Source organism: Anas platyrhynchos, chromosome 33 (genome assembly GCF_047663525.1).
Source record: "Anas platyrhynchos isolate ZD024472 breed Pekin duck chromosome 33, IASCAAS_PekinDuck_T2T, whole genome shotgun sequence".
NCBI classification, from domain to species: domain Eukaryota; kingdom Metazoa; phylum Chordata; class Aves; order Anseriformes; family Anatidae; genus Anas; species Anas platyrhynchos.
The window spans coordinates 67,310-83,462 of NC_092618.1; the positions used below are offsets into that span (position 1 = coordinate 67,310).

The 16,153-nt window shown below is 43.4% G+C and overlaps 1 protein-coding gene across 3 annotated transcripts; it reads right to left on the reverse strand.

The window, feature by feature from the left end:
• Window positions 1–1,456: 1,456 nt before the first annotated feature.
• LOC140000234 (ATPase family AAA domain-containing protein 2-like) lies at window positions 1,457–16,142 on the reverse strand. Of its 3 annotated transcripts, none has more exons than XM_072030040.1 (13): window positions 15,971–16,142; window positions 15,534–15,660; window positions 14,399–14,582; window positions 13,240–13,425; window positions 11,898–12,027; window positions 11,550–11,746; window positions 10,245–10,404; window positions 9,775–9,888; window positions 9,529–9,678; window positions 6,650–6,898; window positions 5,836–5,969; window positions 3,082–3,210; window positions 1,457–1,664 (listed from the first exon to the last, which is right to left on the reverse strand). In XM_072030040.1, exons 1-13 carry the CDS (start codon window positions 16,140–16,142, stop codon window positions 1,623–1,625), a joined length of 1,974 nt encoding a protein of 657 aa, XP_071886141.1. In that variant the 3' UTR covers window positions 1,457–1,622. The 3 variants fall into 3 exon arrangements, with proteins under 3 accessions (XP_071886141.1, XP_071886140.1, XP_071886139.1); XM_072030039.1 differs by having other exon boundaries at window positions 1,457–2,935; XM_072030038.1 differs by having other exon boundaries at window positions 1,457–3,210.
• Between the last annotated feature and the right edge of the window lie 11 nt (window positions 16,143–16,153).

The window sequence follows — 16,153 nt, forward strand, 5'->3', positions numbered from 1 at the left end:
AATTGTTCCCAAGAGAGAGGTGTTTTTCCCCAAACAGTGGGAATAGTTCCTAAAAGTATGTTGTTGTAACGCCAGCTTTGTAGCCCTGCTCTGGGCACACTCCAGGGCCTCGATGTCCTTCTGGTACTGAGGGGACCAAAGCTGAGCACAGCGCTTGCGGGGCGGCCTCACCAGAGCAGAGTACAGGGGAACGATCACCTCCCTGCTCCTGCTGGCTGCACTATTTCTAATGCAGGCCAGGATGCCATTGGCCTTCTTGGCCACCTGGGCACACAGCTGGCTTGTGTTCAGCCGAGCATCGATCAACACTCCAAGGTCCCCTTCCTCTTCATAATTTTCTAGCCACTGTGCCCCAAGCCTATGGCATTGCATGGGCTTCTTGTGGCCAAAGTGCAGGACCCGGCACTTGGCCTTGGTAAACCTCACCCCATTCAACTCAGCCCAGCAGTCCGGCCTATCCAGGGCCCTCTGAAGGGCCGCCCTACCCTCAGGCAGGTTGACACTGTCTCCCAGCTTGGTGTCTGTAGTGGATTTATGTGGCAAGGTTTTGGTAGCACGGGGGCCACAGGGGTGGCTTTTGTGAGAAGGATCTGGAAGCTGCCCCATGTTTGCTAAGGGCCCCTCTGCTGACCAGAGCTGAGCCAATAAGCGATGTTGTTTTGCGCCTCTGTGAAAGCATATTTAAGACAGGGAAAAAAAACGCTGTGCCACACAGCAGCTGGGAGAGTGAGAGGAGTGAGGAACGGCCTTGCAGGCGCCAAGGTCAGTGAAGAAGGAGGGGGAGAGGTGCTCCAGGCGCCGGAGCACAAGTCCCCTGCGGCCTGTGGTGAGGACCCTGGTGAAGCAGGTTGTCTCCCTGCAGCCTCATGGAGCACCACGGTGGAGCAGGGTTCCACGCTGCAGCGCGTGGAGGAGACCACGGTGGAGCAGGTGGCCCTGCACCGATGGAGGCTGCGGCCTGTGGAAGACCCCTGCCGGAGCAGATTCCGGGCCACACCTGTAGCCCGTGGAGAGGAGCCCACGCAGGAGCAGGTGACCTGGCAGGAGCTGCTGCCTGTGGGGGACCCAGGTTGGAGCAGTTTGCTCCTGAGGGAGGGACCCCGTGCTACGGACCCATATCTGGAGCAGTGCTGGAAGAGCTGCTGCCTGTGGGAAGCCCACGCCGGATCAGTTCAGCAAGGACTGCATCCCGTGGGTGGGATCCCACAGCACAGGGGGCGAGAGTGACCGAGAAGGAGCGGCAGAGAAGAAGTGCTGTAGACTGACCATAACCCCCGTTCCTTCGTTCCCCTGCACTGCTCGGGGGGAGGAGGTGGAAGAGGGTAGACGGGGGAGAAGGTGCTTTTGGCTTCTTTCCTTTGTTTCTCACTTCTCTATTATCCTATATATAAATATATAGGATAATAAATAGAGAGCTACATATATAGAACAAAAATATGAAATAAAAGTACTTAAATATGTTTAAGAAAGATCAAATAAACAAATTTATTTAAAATATCTTAAAATACCTATATATGAAATTTTATATACCTATATGAGATACTATTTACTAAGTTGTTTACAAATAACAGAACAGTGTGCAACAAAAGCCTCTGGAGAGTAAAAATTAAGTATGTTGAAGACTACTTGTCGGACCAGAAGGCTGAGATTTCTTTCTTAATTTCCTAGTAAGAAAAAAAAAGACAAAATAGCAGTCAGCACAAATGAAAGCTTAAGAACACTTTCTATTACTATAAAAATAAATAACTTGTAATACATGGTTAGTAATATTTAGCAAACAGTGTGCTACCACCATCACAACGGCCTATTACCCCTTCTAGCTTCAGAGACATCCTTATACATCCAAAATAGAGAGGAGGATATCAACTATATGGATCTCTCTCAGCAGTGGTTTCACAACAATTAGAAAGAAGAAACAGTTGCTGAGAAGCCACAACAAGCTCAAGTTAATTTCTGGACTTTGAATAATTACTCCTTAAGTTCTCTCTCTCTCTCCATACAGTAGAGCACGCTCCTGACTAACTTGTACAGTGCACTCTGAATAGGAGAGATTTGTTTGCCTATGCTAAAGGAAGAAATAGAAAACCAAGAAAGCTACTTGACTTTTAATACTTAAATTAAATGTTAAGTTACAAAAGTTCACAGGCCATGAGATTAGAAATAAATCCCTTCTCAAGCTAAAAGATCTCATTTTTTTTTTCAGGAGCGGCCTCCCTGAATCTAAATACTCCTCTCACAGGCAGAACAGAGTGTCCGTTCTAACTCTTTATCGGATGTGGAAAAAGAGATCGAGATGACCAGTGCCTAAAAAAAAGAGGCACTCTCTTTTTAAGGCAGACTGATCAGCACAACACATTTTATCTGTTCTCAAGCACAAGCAACTCTAAGATAAATGGGTTCAAGGATCTTCAATGTGAAGAGTGAATATCCAGCGTATACTGGTAACACCTGACTTGGACCATGGACGCCTCACGCAGATTTCGGAGGAGTTCGGACAACTCCGAAATCATCTTTTACAGGAAGAGACCAGAGAATTTGACTCAGTGTAAAACTGGCACAGGCAGAAATCTCCCCAGTTACAGATGCTCAAGCGCATTAGTTAAAAAGAGATTAGAGTGTGACTAGAGAGAAGTCTCAAACTCTTGTTATATACTTAAATTTCTCTCCAGGGATGAACAACTGCTATCACCGTGCATGACTGGCTGTAGAGGGAGAGAGAGAGAGTGAAAGACTTAGAAAAGCACCTTCCCTTCGTAGTCCTCCCACTCCCAAAATGGTTCTCAAGGAAAACTACTGACAGATTAAAGTTAACTGCTTTGAAAGGGCTGTGTGGGTGGACCCGTTGTCTTCAAGTTCAAGCTTTTTCCTGCAGAAACTGCCAACAATTATGCCAAATATAACAATGGTTTTGCAAGATGGATAAACGTCTTCCAGACTGAAAGGGAGAAGTCGTACTGTTATTGTTGTCTGTGCACAGACACCTAAGCAGTAAAGAGCAATGCTAAACAACCACGATATCCCAGAACACACAAATACTGCGTAACAGTGACAGAAAGTGCTAGAATTCAAAACAAAAATTACCTTCACCAAATCGGTTTTGTCATAGTCTTCTCTCTGGTTGTAAATACACTGATTAATGACGCCATATACTTTTTCCAGGTGATAAACGTCAAATCCCTTCGTTATCTCAGTGACAAAGCATAACAGTTTCTGAAGACAACAATGGAGCAAAACAACAACTTTAGAATAGTATAAGATCCTTTGAATACGCTCTATATCTTTTCAGAGGTTGAACAGTAACAATACAAGTGACAGCCTACTTTTTCTTACGCTATTAAATAAAATGTGACACTTCAGAGAACAGATTAAACATCCCATGAGATTTCAGCAGGGAAAATATGAGTTAATTTTTCATATTTCAGAGAAAGGAAAGGCTGAAATTTTGGACAATCTTTTACTACTAATCAATTTCCTGCTTGACAAACCTGATCTCCTTCTATGACAAAGTGACGCACTGGGTGGACGAGGGAAAGGCTGTGGATGTGGTCTACCTTGACTTCAGCAAGGCTTTTGACACCGTCTCCCACAGCATTCTCCTCAAGAAACTGGCTGCTCTTGGCTTGGACTGGCGCACGCTTCGTTGGGTTAGAAACTGGCTGGATAGCCGGGCCCAAAGAGTTGTGGTAAATGGAGTCAAGTCCAGTTGGAGGCCAGTCACTAGTGGCGTCCCCCAGGGCTCGGTGCTGGGGCCGGTCCTCTTTAACATCTTCATCAATGATCTGGACGAGGGCATTGAGTGCACCCTCAGTAAGTTTGCAGATGACACCAAGTTAGGTGCGTGTGTCGATCTGCTCGAGGGTAGGAAGGCTCTGCAGGAGGATCTGGATAGGCTGCACCGATGGGCTGAGGTCAACTGCATGAAGTTCAACAAGGCCAAGTGCCGGGTCCTGCACCTGGGGCGCAATAACCCCAAGCAGAGCTACAGGCTGGGAGATGAGTGGTTGGAGAGCTGCCAGGCAGAGAAGGACCTGGGAGTGATGGTGGACAGTCGGCTGAATATGAGGCAGCTGTGTGCTCAGGTGGCCAAGAAGGCCAACGGCATCCTGGCTTGTATCAGAAACAGCGTGACCAGCAGGGCTAGGGAGGTGATTGTCCCCCTGTACTCGGCTCTGGTGAGGCCGCACCTCGAGTACTGTGTTCAGTTTTGGGCCCCTCGCTACAAGAAGGACATCGAGGTGCTTGAGCGGGTCCAGAGAAGGGCGACGAAGCTGGTGAGGGGCTTGGAGAACAAGTCCTACGAGGAGCGGCTGAGGGAGCTGGGCTTGTTCAGCCTGGAGAAGAGGAGGCTCAGGGGCGACCTTATCGCTCTTTACAGATACCTTAAAGGAGGCTGTAGAGAGGTGGGGGTTGGCCTGTTCTCCCACGTGCCTGGTGACAGGACGAGGGGGAATGGGCTAAAGTTGCACCAGGGGAGTTTTAGGTTAGATGTTAGGAAGACCTTCTTTACTGAAAGGGTTGTGAGGCATTGGAACAGGCTGCCCAGGGAGGTGGTGGAGTCACCATCCCTGGAAGTCTTCAAAAGACGTTTAGATGTAGAGCTTAGGGATATGGTTTAGTGGGAACTGTTAGCGTTAGGTCAGAGGTTGGACTCGATGATCTTGAGGTCTCTTCCAACCTAGAAATTCTGTGAATCACATCAACGGTTGTAATTGCAAGTCGACTGCTCCCAAAGCAGCAGGGAATGACACGATCCTCTTTGTAGGACAGCTGCTGCCACAGCAAAGCCACTGTTGCATTTCATTAGAGAAGCGTTGCAGCAGCGCGGGGCACTGTAAAAAGGCTGCAGATCTTGTAGATACAGCTGTGCCAGCTGGAAAAGGAAGCACCCTTAGGTGATTACCTTTACCCACGTGTGCCATGCCTACAACTCTGCTGGCAGAACAGGTTGCTCAAACGCCCAGAGCAAAGGTGGATTAGTTTGCTCAGTCCTACCTTTAAATTCATGGGTAGGTAAATAGCAAAGTGACTGCTTGTAGCAATCACCTCTCTCTCACACAGTCATTTCTATTACCAAAGATGCAGAGATGATAATCTCTGGCACAGCAACTGTGACAAGCTAGTGGCAGCACCTTCTTCCACTGCCACAGCTGTCCATTAGCTGTGTGAGCCTGCGAGTACGTAGCTTTAGGGAGCAGCCATACCAAATGGAAATACTACTGTCCCCTGGAAATAATGCTGCTTATCATCTTATCAGCAAACTCTGCCTCCCTCATGTATATATATATACACACACACACAATATAAGAACTTCTAATACTGCACTTTCAAGGAATTTCAGAAAAGTAGTCACTTCTCCATGGCTAGCTAGTTTACGTCAACCTGCTAACTTCAGGTTTAAAATCATCACTGCAAGAAATAAAGATCCTTTTCAGGTTCTTAATACATCAAAGCATGAAAAAAAAAATCCCCAAATGAAAGCCCTCAAACCCATCATTAAAATTACAAATCATTAAATGATATCCATAATAGTACTAGCAGGTTGTCAATGTGGTATTTTAAAATTCAGCAAGGCCTTTTATCTTAAAAATTAGGCAAAGAATCTGTCTCCTAAACTACAGATGACCAGAAGCAAATGGTAGCCTACAGAAATCTACACGAGGGATGGAAACTAAACAGTCACAGTGCATTACAGGCTGAATTATTTCACTATCTATATGTCCTTCCAATTAATTGTTTTAATTGGCATTGGTTAACAATGGGCTTAATTTGCAATTTTACATGTCGCAGGAATATGTCCTATTTGAGCATCAAAAAAAAAGCTGAAATTAGACATACTTTGAGCTCATAGCGATCCACGATAACTATGTAGTCTGTCTCTGTAGGAACTTGTACAGGGTTCTCATCACTTATCTGTTGCTGGTCTTCTTCCCAAGAACGTTCAGGAGTCACTGCTTGAAATGCCCAGGAATCTGGAAGGACACAAATTTCTTCAGTCAGGTTTCCTGTTTATCTAGAATACAGTCTCAGTGAAGTATCCTGTACCTGCAAAACAGTCTCTTTCTATAAATACAGAGACAGAATTGTTATCGTCTTCACTGAGAAATACTTGGCTTCTCCCTTCTTTCCAGCTAAAGTCACTGCTCCATAAAAATTAGAAACTAAGACATAAAAAAGCAAACAAAAATACCCACAAACAAAAAGCACTAATGAAAAGCTTAATAGTGGAAAAAAATAGTCATGTTGCCAATTCAGGTTAGGGAACACATCTTAGAGTACAACATTAGGGCTTAAGTCTCCTATTCCACATGTTACTCTGGATCCACGCATCTTGAAGTGCTGCTTTTTCACCTAAGCTGCTCGTTATTGGAAAGCACCTCGTACAATAAAAGAGTGTCAGTGACTGCTGGCTTTCAGTTAGGTACCATTAGAAAAAAACAGACTTCAGAATCAAAAATCCAGCACCTACAGAAACATGTGGGCTTGGCTTGCACAATTAGAGGAGCAACATCATTACGGAATAAACTGTGTGATGATTTTTGAGAGCTGTAACAGAAAAAATAGAGTGAAATTGAAGGCTAAAGCTAATAAATAGTGCAATCCTCCTCAGCAAGAATAGGGTGCTAAAGGATCTGATGGACTTCTCCCTTACCATTTGAACTTGGATTTCCATTAGTTATAGTTCCCCATCTTGGTGTTGAATATCCACAAAGCTTAGCACTTTCCTTTTCAGTGTTAAGTTTAACTTGACATATGTCAGAAACATGTTTGTCCACAAACTCTTCTTCATCACTATCGTTTTGGTCATCTGTTGGTACTCTGTTCTCTTTATCGAATTGAGAACTCCTCTTTGCTGCAGCACGCGCACAGTTGTTCCTTCTGCGCTTTCTTTCTGACGCACCTACAAAGAGACAGCATAAAAAATAATCCAAAACATAACCAAAAGAATTCTTTCTTCAAAATCCATTATCTTCATCTTACTCAACTGACAAGGAAAACAAAGGAACTGAGCTACCACTGCCTATATCCCTACATATGCTGAGAAAAGAGTTGAAAGTTAACGGGGTCAGTTTGCTATTAAGATTAAAAACAAGCAAACAAACCACACACACAGCTACGGAATTTCATTCACTAAACAGTCACTTTCAGGATTTTACATGCTGAGGATTCTTACTTTGGATGGGCAGCATTAATACAACGTGAGGTTATTTGATAAAGTCACCGTCTTACTACATGAACTAATACAGATGAACATCATCTGTTGCTACTCCACCTGGATCCCTACAAGTCCATGGGTCCGGATGGGATTCATCCCCGGGTGCTGAAGGAGCTGGCGGACGTCATCGCGGAACCTCTCTCAATTATTTTTCAACGATCCTGGGAGTCTGGAGAGGTCCCGGTAGACTGGAAGCTGGCAAATGTTGTGCCAATTTTCAAGAAGGGTCAGAAAGAAGACCCTAGCAATTACAGGCCTGTCAGTCTCACATCAGTGCCTGGTAAAATCATGGAGAAGATGGTTCTCGAACGTATTGAGGCGCACCTGGGGGACAATGCAGTCATTGGTCCCAGCCAGCATGGGTTTGTGAAGGGTAGGTCCTGCCTAACTAACCTGATTTCCTTTTATGATAAGATCACCCGTATGGTGGACCAAGGGAAACCAGCTGATGTGATTTTTTTGGACTTCAGCAAGGCTTTTGACACAGTTTCCCATAGGATCCTACTGGATAAAATGTCCACCATACAGCTAAATAAAAACATCATACGATGGGTGAGCAATTGGCTAACGGGCAGGGCCCAAAGAGTTATGGTAAATGGGGTTGCGTCAGGCTGGCAGGCGGTCACCAGTGGGGTCCCTCAAGGCTCCATTTTAGGGCCGGTACTTTTCAATATTTTTATAAACGATCTGGATGTAGGAATAGAAGGCATTTTGAGCAAGTTTGCTGATGACACCAAACTTGGAGGAGTTGTGGACTCGAATGAGGGTGGAAAGGCCTTGCAGAGGGATCTGGATAGGTTGGAGAGCTGGGCGATTGCCAACCTCATGAAGTTCAATAAGAGCAAGTGCCGGGTCCTGCACCTGGGACGGGGAAACCCTGGCTGCACGTACAGACTGGGCGATGAGACGCTGGAGAGCAGCCTAGAAGAGAGGGATCTGGGGGTCGTGGTAGACAACAAGTTGAATATGAGCCGGCAGTGTGCCCTGGCAGCCAGGAGGGCCAACCGTGTCCTGGGGTGCATCAAGCACGGCATCGCTAGTAGGTCGAGGGAGGTGATTGTCCCGCTCTACTCTGCGCTGGTGCGGCCTCACCTCGAGTACTGTGTGCAGTTCTGGGCACCACAGTATAAAAAGGACATGAAACTGTTAGAGAGTGTCCAGAGGAGGGCTACGAAGATGGTGAAAGGCCTGGAGGGGAAGACGTACGAGGAACGGCTGAGGGCACTGGGCCTGTTCAGCCTGGAGAAGAGGAGGCTGAGGGGAGACCTCATCGCAGTCTACAACTCCCTCGTAAGGGGGTGTCGAGAGGCAGGAGACCTTTTCTCCATTAACACCAGCGACAGGACCCGCGGGAACGGAGTTAAGCTGAGGCAGGGGAAGTTTAGGCTGGACATCAGGAAGGGGTTCTTCACAGAGAGAGTGGTTGCACACTGGAACAGGCTCCCCAGTGAAGTGGTCACTGCACCGAGCCTGTCTGAATTTAAGAAGAGATTGGACTGTGCACTTAGTCACATGGTCTGAACTTGGGTAGACCTGTGCGGTGTCAAGAGTTGGACTTGATGATCCTTAAGGGTCCCTTCCAACTCAGGATATTCTATGATTCTATGATCATAAAAGCCTCTGGAAATAAGCTCTCCTTCGAGTCTGGTATCAAGCTGAAGACTTCAAAAGCTGAATACGTGTTTGGAAGAGATTAATTAATGAGACAATTTTAAGGGAATATTCAAAGGAGAAAAAACGTGAAGACTTATACCTCGTACGCTTCCTGATTTGGTAAACCTTTTGTGAAAAAACAAACTTTGTGGTTTTGCCCAACATTCGTAGTATTCATATAGTATTGCAAAAGGATATGGGTGGAGTCCATGGCAAAATTCCCACTCTCACTAGTTAGACTTCCCTCCTTCAAATGGGAATCACAGTATGAGGTAGCTAAGATTTTAGCATTTGGGGAAGGGAGGGGTGGAGCGGGGGTAAAAATGCCATTTTGCATAATTAAAAACTAGTTAAGTATTCAGAAACTGCCATCCACAACATTTTTTACCTCAAGAATTAGCAATTTAGGGGCGGCTAAATGTCAATTGGGCCATCAAAGTTGTTTTTGTTTGTTTGTTTGTTTGTTTTTTATATTGTAAACCAACTTTCTTTGAACTTTAATTCATCACTATATTGAATGAATGACCTCTGGATTTCTCTCTCACATTTTGAAGTAAATTTGAAAACAAAATACCTCTGGCATAAAGAGCCAGGCATCAGAGACAACTGTTGCGCCTCAAGAACAGAGAAGGTATGAATGACAAGAATAAAATGCAACTTACCATTAGAAATGGGTGTACTGGCATCTACAGGTGCCGCTGTCATCTCCTCATTTTCATTACTCTCTTCATCTGGTTTGTCGTCTTCAGTAGCAGGGTTCTGCTGTGGTGACTTGGAGTCGTCCCATGGAGCACACACTGGAGAGGTGCGACCTTGCAATAAAGAATAGATAACAAAGATCTTTGTCGTGCATTTTCAGTTACAAATGCAGAGACAAGTCTTAAAATCCTTAGCGTTAAAGCACGTACCTCTTTTCTCATGAGATTCTTTAATTTGTTCACAAAGTCGTCCAAACTCTGTATCTATTTCGTTCCTCACCATTGAATATGCAGTGTCTTGCAAAACATAGGCTCTGTGACGATCTGAAATTTTTACAGACTTTAACTGAATGTTGTCTACCAACCAATGAAACTGTTTTGATCACAGAAAAAAATTGCTTTCTTCATAGGTTGGTTCCGAAAGTTTATCTCAGTGAATATTTTCAGCATAACAACATAGAAGTTAATTAAAACAAAAGCACTAGTTCCTTGGGAACACTTATATCACAATTCCATACCCAAGTAGCAAAATGGTAAAATATTTACAATGTGGTAAGAGATGTTCTCTGTGGATGTCCAAAATCATCTAATCCATCTGAAGTCTACTGTCTGAACACAGCATTTATCCATCTATACGTTTGACCGATTTTTTAAACTAGGGCTAAAAAGCACATCCTCACCTGTAGATCTCTGATCCGGGTAGTACTCTAAGGCATTGTTACAGATTAGATCGATGTCCTTCAGATAGTCTCCTGCAGTGAGGTACTGGCGTGAGTCAATTTGAGTCAGAACTGTTGAAAGATCCATCGGCTCTTTAATCCTTGTGGCACAGTCAGGTACCTGCAGATCAAATACAAGCATTCAGAGGTTTTCTTAACCTTGCACACTGTCTACCAAATTATTCTGAAAACTTTAAATAAACGACTTCCTAAAAACTCTGAACATTTGCGATGCATCAGAAGATGCTGAAATTAACCAGTTTGCTTCTCAAAAATGGAAGGGCTCTTTCAACTGGCATTAGAGCTGCTAGGAGAGGACAACAAGAAGTAGGGCGGTCAGAAGCACGTGCATGGTAGAGAAGAAACACTGAGGGTGGGAGATTCATTTCACTTTGCTTCAGAAAATCACAACAGTGAAAGCTGAGTAAGCCATCCGACATTCTCTTTGTTGTCGACATTGAGGAAAAGGTGCATGAATTGCACCTGTGAAGTACCTATTGCAGGCATCTACTTTAGAATGAGATAACTGGGCCCAGAGGTGCTGAGTTCTTCCCTCAGACAGTAAGAGGAGCCTCATGACTAGTTCAGATGAGGACATACGTATCTGTCTAGATTTTTCACAGCTCAAGAACCTAGGAGAAAAGGGGAAGAAAAGCCAGTGGACGCCCACATGAAGAGGACTTTGCTGATCCGCAGGTATATTCAAGTTATATCTGCCTTTGAAACATACGCCCCTAGTTTAGGCTTATCTAATCAATTATGGAGAAAAAGGGATCTAAGCAGCCAATTGGAGGAAAAAGAAAACACACTGCACTTATGGTTGATTCCTATTGAGGAGTTCCAGATGAAACAGAGAACAGGATCTCAAAACTTACTTTTACAAACGGCTGCTCCTATTCCTGTTCCCACAGGTACTGACAGTCCAATAAAGGGCTTTAGACTTCATTAAAGTAGTCCTGTAAATACTGTTTGTAATTATAAGGAAAGATCTCTGTGCTTTTCAGTGCTGTGACATGCCTACATATCAAAGCCTTTTCACGAGCAAACTGTGTTGGCATTTGGACTGGCTTTTTAGAATGAAACCAGGGCTTTCAGCGAATAATCCAATAAGAGACATTTGAGAGTCAGCAGAAGTAAAAGCACTGCCTCTGCTTCTTGCAAAATCCTAATAGTGCAGCCCTAAAAACAAAGTTGAACCTTCCCCAAAACGCTGAGAAATACGAACACTGAGAAGTTACAGACACACACAGATCAGCACTAGGTTACCTTCTGTGGGTCAACGGGCTTTGCAAATTCCCTGAAACGTCTGTCAGTGGCAAGTCTGTGAGTAACGTCCCTCAAGAAAATTCTAAGTTCACGCAAGGTATCCTCCTCTTTCTCCTCCAGCATCCCTACTTCTTCCTCTTGTGGCTTCTGAGGCTCAGCTGGTGGTGCTACAGGCAGGACTTCCAATGTCTGATCAACTTCAATTAATCAGGAAAAATTAGCCAATTTACAGTACTCAAATTGAAGCATATGACAAATTACTGACAGAAAATGACCACCAAAGCAAATCCCAAAGAGCTAGTAACTTCGATAGGAAAGTTTTAGATGTACTCCTTATATCCTCCTCACCTGTTTTCTTTACAGGAGGCTTAGCCACTTGATTTAGAATTAGGTCCTCAAAAAAAGCTGCTCTCTCTGCCCTTCCAGGCAACTCAATATTGCACGCTTCTCCAAATTCCTTATTAAATAATTTTTGGATCTAAAGCAGAAGGAGGAAAGACATTTCAGATTTAAGGCCACAAAAACTCATCTTCTATTCCAAAAAGACGAGTACCTTTTAAAATTAATAATAACCTGAAGAACACAAACTGAAAAAAGTTATCTTCCTGGCCTTAAAAGACTACATTTTCACAGGCTGGCACGGCAAATTCAAATATCACCTTTAAGAATCACCTATAGAATTAAAGCTCGCTGAAGGGATTGTACGCTACACTGATAAAGTAATGGCTTTCACCACATCCAACATCGCTTCCTTTGTATTTACTTGCCTTGCTTCATCCCTTAGTTAGAACCTTTATGGCTATAGAGGGAAGAGAAAGGCTTCAGCAGACAAGTGAGGGCTTTTTGCTGAGTTTTTATTTCTCTACCAAAAGGTGTCTGAAGTAGCTAGTACCTCTACGTCTTCTTCCATTTTCCATTTCTAGTATTAAAAGGTAGGTAAGGAATTTCACTACTTATTTTAGAAGGAATTTAGAACCTGTACAAAACCTCTGTGGGAACTCAAGCACTTTCAAAGCAGTTGATAATAAACACGTCTAGGTAAGACCCGTTCTCTTCCCCCAATAACTGAGACAAAATAATCAGAACGAGAACAGCGTGTTCCTGTTTTGGGCACCTTCCCTTAATGTAAACTCTCAGAAGTCAATGAAGTTCTGCATGTACTTTTACTACAGTTTATTTAGGAATACAACTAGAATTCCATTCCAAAGTTACTTGAGCAGAAATTGGAACTCAGCTTTCCAGCTTGGAAAGCTTTGGCCTATATGAAGAAACAAACTGATTTTTTTTTTTTAATCAAAGTGTTTCAATTCTCTACTAAATTGCATTATTAGCAGTTTACCCAACATAGCATGGAATGGCAGACTGTCAGAAGAAATCTCTTCAGTAAAGACATCCTCTTGTCATTTCAAGCACTGCATATTCTTGACTGAACCACTTTGTAGCCACCGGAATTATTGTATTAATTTATTATTTGCATGCGTGAGAAGGGGGTGAAAGTCACTTGCTTGACTCAGAAAAAACTTTAAGCAGATGCTTTCACAGTATTCTTTTTCTCTAAGCAAATTTTAAGTGATTTGTTAGGGTGCCTGAGTAATAACAGCAGGCATTTAACAGCACAGCATTTTGATGCTGAAAGCATTCATAAATTACAAGAAACTGAAGAAATAGTAAGAAAAGTATTGAAAAATACCTCTTCTGGGAGCTCTGAGTGACGTACATCAGACGTAGCAAGCAGCAAAACTGGCGAAAATGCTGGAATGTTACGTAGTAGAGTTAGAAAAGTAAGTTTCAAGGCAGGTCCAGCGTTGTCCCACCATAAATGGATATCTGGGACATAAATTATGCTCGGTGCTGTCTTCTGAGCATTTCGGATCAGCTAGTGAAAAGGAAAGCTTGGGTAAGAAAACTAAAACACGGAGAATAACCTGTTAATACATAGCTACATAGCCATCTGACTGCCCCATGAAAGGAAACTATGTGAACAGAGTGGCAAGCATCCTTTCACATAAGGAATTTCTCTGGGCACCCTTTCAGATTATCAGTATTCGGAGAACTCTAGTCAGAAGATGGGAAGGATATATTCAGGCAGTGGCTAGACACCGTAGCTATATGGCCACGGCCACAATCATCGCATAACAAAGAAAGGAAATGTCCCTCTTATGGGACACATCAGTATTCAGTAGTGTAACATGTCTGTCCTTACTTGTATAGCTCTCAAATGTTTCCACTAAAGGTAAAAATATTTTAAGGTAGTGATGCCAAACAATAAAATGGATTTCCTGCCTAAAAGTAAAAACACCAAATCTGTTCATTTTTTCTAGTTAAAACCACATCAGCGTGTTAATGCTTTTATTGCACACACTGCAACAGCACAAGTTGTGTATGTCCGTGTGAAAACAAAATAAACAGAAGCCCCAAACCTTGGTTGCCTTACTAATATAATTTAAAAGAAGGCTACAAAAAGTAGCCGACATGCAGTCTGGTACAGAGCCATCTACTGGGAGCACACAGTCTTAGGAGGCAATGAGAACTACTTTCTGGATCCCAGGGAGATGAGCAACATTTCTTTCCACAAAGAGATGTTCATTAGCAACACCGCCCAGCTTCCTGAGCTGCTAGCAACATCCTCACTGTGAAATTGGGTATGGAAAATGTGGACATGTACAACATCCAGATTGTTTGCGGTGCTGTCTAAAAGAAAAGGGGATTTTCAGACAGAAGCAAACATCCCAGCACATTAAAACAAGGCCACCTCCATTACCAATGAATTTTGCTCACCTTACTTGCAACTCGATTGATCCTCTACGTACAGTCAGTGAATCCGATGAGAATAAAAAGAAAAAAGGTACCTGTCTGCAGATTTCTTCTGGCGGTGCAACGTTTGTAAGCAGAACAGAAAGGTCCAGGGTGTGAACGGGAAACTTCTCCAAAGCGTGCAACACCGCGGGTGCCACGTAAGAAACCTGGCCGTTCCCTTCTTTTCCTACTATTAGCAGACGGGGCCAGCATGATGTTGGTTCGCAGAAAGCACTCCTAGAACAAGAGTTAAGAAAACAAGCTTATAAATGAGGTGCTGAATAGACACACAGATGTTCCAAATACTTTTCCTATAGATTTTCTTTTCCCTCCCCAAATAATCCAAATGGCACATTAAATACATGTTCAGTCATTCCAATTGTTTCATCTTCTTCCCTTGTGTTTCCTATTCTTTACTAAACCAAGACTGCAAATTAATATCCCTGCAATCTTGCTTTACTACTAGGAAATAAATTTGCAATGAGCATTTGTTTCCCCACTACAATCAGGCTGTACCTTTGCTGGCTTAAATCAAAGATGCTAGAGACTTAGCCTTGCTCTAGAGGACAGAAAATCTTCTGGACAACACAGCAATAGAAACTGACAAAAATAACTGATCCAGCTGCGACAACATGATCTAACTTAACAACCATGGGCTTGCATGACTTCCATACTAAAATACCACAAGATTAACACAACTTGGTGGCTTAACAAATAAAGACACCATTCAAATTTTTCTCAAGGTGTTTTAACAATCCATTTCTCGGTGTTCTTTCTACTACAAAATTCACTACTGGTTTAACAATCCTGGAAAACAGAAGGGCAAAAGGTGGCAACACAAACCCATAAAGTTGGGGTACTTTTAGCTAAAAGGACAGACAGGACATGTATGTGGTCTTGAGTCTTTCAAAGAATGCCATGGATTAAGTCAACGTGTTCTGGTAGTCTACGGATCACTTTGGCTTAGGAAGAGAAGCCTGGGCTTTTCAATTGGGTCATTCAGAGCAACTTCATTACAACTTTAGTCCCTTCACCCTTTCTTCTTGTGAATACCAAGCACCCCTTCTACACACTAACTTGATGTTACCCCTTCGTCTACCACCCCTCACACTTTTAACAGCTGGAACTGTTTACAAAGGCTCATCAGACCTGAGAATTTAAACATAACAGGGATCTGTCTTTCTTTACCTGCTGAAACAGAGGAGTTTTTTCTCTGGTCCGTCAGGCATTCCATCTTTGAATTCATCTCCAGAAACCAAGGATGCATCGTCATCACTGTCGAACATATCATCTTGTAAAATAGGATTTAAATGGTCTGAAAGGCAAAAGAGGTTTGTTAACTTCCCTGAATAGCCTTTGTCTCTTTCTCTTACATTAATACAGCTTCTAAATCAGTGCCAAAACCCTTTCTTCATTTGAGAGCACACACTGAAAGCTATTTCCTAGAGTTCATCCCACCACAGATCTAAGGAGATGGCACAAGGCCCTACAAAGCTGTACCAAGTCCCACTGATGTGTACGTATAAGGTACGCTACTCTTGGTGATTTTTTTCTCCCCCTTAGAATAAAGGAGCTTACGAACAATCTTTAGCAGAATTATAAAGAAGTGGATGCTGTGGTTATACCTTGCTGTCGGTCCTCCTTTAGCACTAGCTGTGCATGCGGGAAGATCTTCTGCACAACTTGTAAAATATTCGCTACTGATCTTTTAAAAAGTGGCTTGAAAATGGGTGATAGTACTTGTCCGGGTGAAGCCTCGATCCTGTTTGATGCCGGAACAACCTTCTTCAGAGCCATGAAAAAGTCCT